The sequence below is a fragment of the Castanea sativa genome, chromosome 11 (assembly GCF_040712315.1).
Source record: "Castanea sativa cultivar Marrone di Chiusa Pesio chromosome 11, ASM4071231v1".
Classification (NCBI taxonomy): Eukaryota; Viridiplantae; Streptophyta; class Magnoliopsida; order Fagales; family Fagaceae; genus Castanea; species Castanea sativa.
Window position 1 is genome coordinate 53,828,777 of NC_134023.1, and position 5,759 is coordinate 53,834,535.

General features: G+C 32.9%; 1 protein-coding gene across 2 annotated transcripts; it reads right to left on the reverse strand.

Annotated features, from left to right (window-relative positions):
- Nucleotides 1–356: 356 nt before the first annotated feature.
- LOC142615509 (haloacid dehalogenase-like hydrolase domain-containing protein Sgpp) lies at nucleotides 357–3,287 on the reverse strand. 2 transcript variants are annotated; one of them, XM_075788244.1, is made up of 5 exons: nucleotides 3,009–3,287; nucleotides 2,153–2,267; nucleotides 1,925–2,079; nucleotides 882–1,143; nucleotides 357–771 (listed from the first exon to the last, which is right to left on the reverse strand). In XM_075788244.1, the coding sequence occupies exons 1-5, from the start codon at nucleotides 3,191–3,193 to the stop codon at nucleotides 580–582; spliced, it is 909 nt and encodes a 302-aa protein (XP_075644359.1). In that variant the 5' UTR covers nucleotides 3,194–3,287; the 3' UTR covers nucleotides 357–579. The 2 variants fall into 2 exon arrangements, with proteins under 2 accessions (XP_075644359.1, XP_075644358.1); XM_075788243.1 differs by having other exon boundaries at nucleotides 2,153–2,270.
- Between the last annotated feature and the right edge of the window lie 2,472 nt (nucleotides 3,288–5,759).

Sequence of the window (5,759 nt, forward strand, 5' to 3'; positions counted from 1 at the left end):
AAAAAAAAGTAAACCGATGTAAACTGTGTGGTTAGGAGGTGAGGAAGTTGGGTTGGTAAGTCAATGACTTGTCTTGTCATCATGACATTTGGGTTTTAGTTAAAAAAAAAAAGTTAAACTATTAAACTATTATTTATAAAAATAAAATTGCAAACTTAGCAAATTATATTTTGTCAAAGAATTACTAACTAGAAAAAAAAGGAATATGCTAAAAAAAAATCTTTATATTTTATATATTTTCATAATATAAGTTATGAAAAATCAAAATTCACATAAAAATTATTTAAATTATATTAATTATTACATTGTTGGTTCGACCACCGATTTGGTCCCGGTTGGACCAGAAAACCAATAACTTGCCATCACACCAAGTTTGGATGGAGGGAACTTGCCATTGCACCACGGAAGAATCTCTTTGCAAAAAGGATAATAAAAATTACAATGGATTAATTTCATTGGGATGTCTAAAATGCCTCAATGAATGAATATAAACTGGACATACTCCAAATCTGCCAACAATGGCACTTGTTTCAAAATATACAAGTTTTTCTCCCGGATTACTTTTAGATGCATGCATTTTCAAGTTGTTACTGTTGTTATTACTCCTTTGTTCTCCAACTCTTCCAATGCTGTCCACAACTTTGGATCATTGAAATCGTTAATAACAAAGGAGGCTCCAGCATCTACCAATGATTTTTCAGGGTTCCTTAAACCCATGCCTACTACAGGCATCCCAGCTGCTACCCCGGCTTTCACTCCAGAAACAGAGTCCTTCCAAAACAAAAACAAAACCCAAAACACAAAAAAAATAAGTCCATCTATCAAGGTCTACATAGGTAATGCAGGAGTTTATGCAAAGCACACAATTCCGGGAGCCAAACCTCAATCACGAAAGTGTGCTTAGGAGACACTTCAAGCACTTGGAGAGCCCGCAAGTAGGGGTCAGGAAATGGTTTTTGCCGTTCACAGTCATTTGCAAGGACAACAACTTCAAAGAAATCCGAGAGCCCCAAGGCTGAGATTAAGAGCTCTGCATTTGATCTTGGTGCATTTGTCACTGCAGCGCGTTTTAGCCCGCGTTCTTCTATCCATTTACACAACTTGTTCAGGCCCTTGACAGGTTCTAGCTGCTCAGATGCCAACCTATATGTTTTCTCTAAATTAATCATGTTCAAGATGGTTTCACCGTTTCATTATATAATCTGAGATTGGCAGAGATGTCCTTATAAAAAACATTTTACTTTACACATTGTAAAAATGTTACTGTATAATTCTATTTGAGTAACAAATGGAAAGTAGAAATGCCAAACTAGATCATTAAACAAAAGATTTTATAAACACAACCCATGAAAGAGCTCATGCACTTTTCAATTATCATCAAAACTTTGGACCATGTCCTACTGATTAAGAAACGAGGTAAATGTTAAGGTTTTGGACAAGTACACTTCTTCATTTTATTTACTTATTTTATAATGATGAGCAAGATATAGAATTTACAAAACACAAAACCCAAATACAGGTTACAACCCAGCTCAAGGGCTGTAATCACACAGCAAGGCGAACAAACACAAAAATCTGACCTTAGCATAGCACACAACACTACTTCAGAACACAAAAGGAAACCAAATCAGGCTTAACAATTTCTAGACATCTTACTAACAACAGATACAGGAATGCCCCAAATTTAACATAACACTCTATTCAATACTGGACCCCTTCCTCTCATGACAATCGTACAACTCAAATAATCATTCCAACAAACCATTATAGCTGTCAACTTGGGAGGATGTGCAAAAGAATTTTCAGCAACTGAATTCTATCCTGCTCTTTTTGGTTATCTATTTACTCTTTTCTATATGCAAAGATCCCCCTCCAACCTATAGGAGTATTGAGACTCATCTAGTATATGGTTGTATTAAGTTACCTTCGAAAGAAGGCTTCCTTATCATCCATAAATTTTCTTGCTCTTTGGAGATCCCAATTAGGCAAGAGGACACCACAGAGCTCTTCATTATGCTTGCCACTGATGTTCTTAATAAAGAATTCCTCAGTAATGGGGACCCCTCCATTGAAACCTATCTGTGGAACACTTGCTATGTCAGTTGATGTAATAAGACAAAGATACAACATACATGAAAATTTTAAACAGTACCTCTTGAAGCATTTCACGGAAGGCATTATAATGGGTAGGGTCTGAATCACACAGTGTTCCATCAATATCAAATAGAATTGCTTGCAGAGGAGTGAGAAAAGCGAGAGAACTTTCACTTCTATCACATAATGTAGCAAACCAATTAACACTACTAATACACTAACAAAAGGAAAGAAAAGAAAAGAAATCTGGATTCGTTTTGCCTAGAATGACATGCAAATAAATTGTCCAGATAAAGAAGTGCATGACCATAAGAAAGGCACTTTAAGCTACAATATTTATTTCATAAATATTGAAAAAATATGAAAGCAAGGGAATTTTGGTTACATACAAGAGAAGTGAGTCAAGCTAACAACAAATAGAGACAGTGAATTTGCTAGTGTGCTACAAAACTTCCTCAATGTGAACAAGAACCTTGATTGAGGTACAAGCACAGCAGAGAGTGTATGACACATTGACATGTGTAACATTGTCAAAGTACAAGAAACAATTTACAATGTGCTACTTAGGAAAGAAAATTGCATTACATGGAAACATATGTCTAATAACATTTCTAATAAACAATGGTAGTGTTACTCTTTTTCTTTTTGTCATTGGATAGTTACAAGAAATAGTTTTACTTCTTGTAAACGACATAGCATATAACATAAACATTACATACTTCTCAGTAAGATACAAAAATGATCCATATAGCATTGTTATGCATATTACTCAAATTATGAAATTTGAAACTGGAATAAGTAATGGTCACCAAACCAATCAATGATATAAACAAATGATAGCTTGGAGGAAGCAAAGAATAAAACAAAAAGAGCTTCAAATGGATGAAAAGAAAAAAAAAATCATGAGAATATACCTGCTCGTTGTGTAAGAATTGGATGCGGTGGTACTGGATATTCGAGGCAGCTGAGAGATAGTAGGCAAGTCACAGCGGTTGGGTGTGTAAAAAGTTGTAGTTTTGTGCAGATGGGTGTGGCTTAAATGGTCAGAGAAGAGGAGGTGGTGATGATGAGGAAGGTGAAGTGAAGAGAGAGAGAGCATCGTGTTGAATCTGGCAGTGGCAGTTGGAGAGGTCCAAAGAGAATATGCCAATCTTTGCTCTTTCCTTCTGTCTCACACACACTCACACGCACAACTAGCAAACACGAGGAACTACTAAAACCGAAGGGAGTGGTTCTTTTTTATTGGAGGAATTGTGGGGTTGTCTTTGCACAACAAACTAACTTCTTACTTTGTCGTGTCGTATAGTTGGTTTCACTTAGTTAAGGTTTATTTATTTATTTATTTTTTTTGTTTTCCAATTTTGGTAATAGTAATACTATTAGTTTTGATATATATATTTTTTAATATAAAATTGAAGGAATAGTTCATAAAAAGAATGAAAGATAAAGAAAAGAAATATGCGAGTTTATAGAAGGGGAAATGAAAAGGCAAGACTTAAAAAATTGAAGATAAAATAGGGAATTTTTTTTTGGGAGAAAATTTGGAAGGAATGCTTAGAATTTAAAGTGAATGAAATGGAATAAGCATTTTCTCGTCAGATCAATTTAACCCTTGGTCACTTTAAGCAATTGCCTAAGCCCCTAATAAAAGAAAGGCCCATATTTTTAGTCCTACATAAATAGTAACTTAATATATATATATATATATATATATATATTTTGTGAGAATCAACCGTATCAGCTATCATTAAATGAGAAAATTAGCCATAATCGGCCAAAAGTACAGAAGTAATATGGGGAGGAACCTCCTCCATCCAAACTACTAAACAGCTAACATGTCTAGTATGCCTAGTAAGGTTGTGAGTTATAGAATTTCCTCTTCGTTTAATATGAGAAACACCAAAACTGAGAAAAGAATTTGTGTAAAATCTAATCTCCTTGATGAGATTGCCATAAGAGGCTAGGGATTGATCTTTAGCTTGTAAAGCTCAGGTGATAATTTCTGAATCTCCCTCCATTATAATGGAGCTGAGGTTGATTTACTTAAAATAAAATTTATCATATATCAATTTATGTTTTTTTTCTTGGGAGGGGAATTTTTCTATATACAATTTTTTTTTCTTTATACTAAGTGCGCGCACACACACACACACAAAAAAAAAAATCAATTTTCCCATTAAACGATCTTCTCCCCTCTCTTTTATAGAAATTAACTCTTGCAACCATTATCATCAAACCACACATACTTTCTACTCTAGATCTCTAAAAATACTTTTCCTCTTCTTTGTGTGAGTTTGTTTCTCAAAAAAAAAAAATACTTTTTTTTATTTGTCTTACCTCTACATTTATTCTCATGGCACATTTAAGATAAATAAGTTTATTTGTTTTATTATTATATATTGTACTTTATAGATAATTGATGTGAAAAATCTATTATTAATTTGATTTTAGGTGACCCAATCATTGTTTTTTTAAGTTTTTTTTTTTGTTTGAGAATGATTTTTTTAAAGTTGAAACTATTGAATGATTATATTCACATACACTAGCCTCATCCCACGTGCTTTGTGCGTGTGATGAGGCTTTTTTTTTTTGTTGAAGTTTAGTCTCATAATTTCATATTCATAACCAAATTTTTTACAAAAATCATAGAATTATCCATTCAAAATATATGTAGTTAAGAAAGTAGAATATAAATTTTGTTCAGAGGCTTACCAATTTTGACAGGAAAATGCTTGACCATTGAGAAGAATTTAGTACATGAAACAGAAAGAATAAAGAAGAAACTGAAGGAATGTTGTGAATTTGTAATTTGACAACATTATAAAGGGGGAAGAGAGGAACAAGTGGAAGAAGTTTTTTTTTATTATTATTTAATTTATGAAGTTGCAATTGATTTATGAGAGTTTTTTTTTTTTTTTTAAAGAAGGTGGGGGTAGTTTTTTCTTTTGTTTGTAGTGAGTTTTTACTTTTTCATTTTTTTTTATTATTAATTTTTGTTGATTTACAATTTTAACCCATTTTTTATTTTTTAGAAATAAGGATAAGCTTTTTTAAATTGGGGGTATTTATATATATAATAATAGGTGAAACTGAAAGAAACTCAAATTAGAATTCCAAATTAGAGTTCTAATTTTGTGCCGCGTGTCTACAAATTGTGTCATCGTAATTATCCTTCCAATTGTTCAATTAGAATATGAAATTGAAGTTCAATTTTGCTCCATTTGGCTAAATGTATTGGGTCATTCTCATTAAAACCACTTCTACGTATCGGGTCAAGTGAGTTATTGTGCTAATTAAGTTTTTTCTTGATTTTGCTGTCAAATGTGAAAACCAAAGAGGCTATTTTAATACCCGATGAAATCACTGATTTCACAAGAGATAGGGGGAGGGAGAGAGTCGTAAGACATTATGAAGGAGAGATTGAGGACCACCACCATGTCAGACCATCTCCCACCTTCAACCCAGCCTCTTGCCACCAATATATACTGCTTGAACCACTACTGATGCATGTATCTTTAAACAATAAAAATTGGTATCAAATATGATTTAGGTTTTGTTATTTTGGGTTGATTTTTATTAATTTAGGTATTTGGGTTATTGGTTTTGAATAAGGTTGAATGACAAAGAAAGAAAGGGCATGATCAAAGACGTTTGAAACCCATATA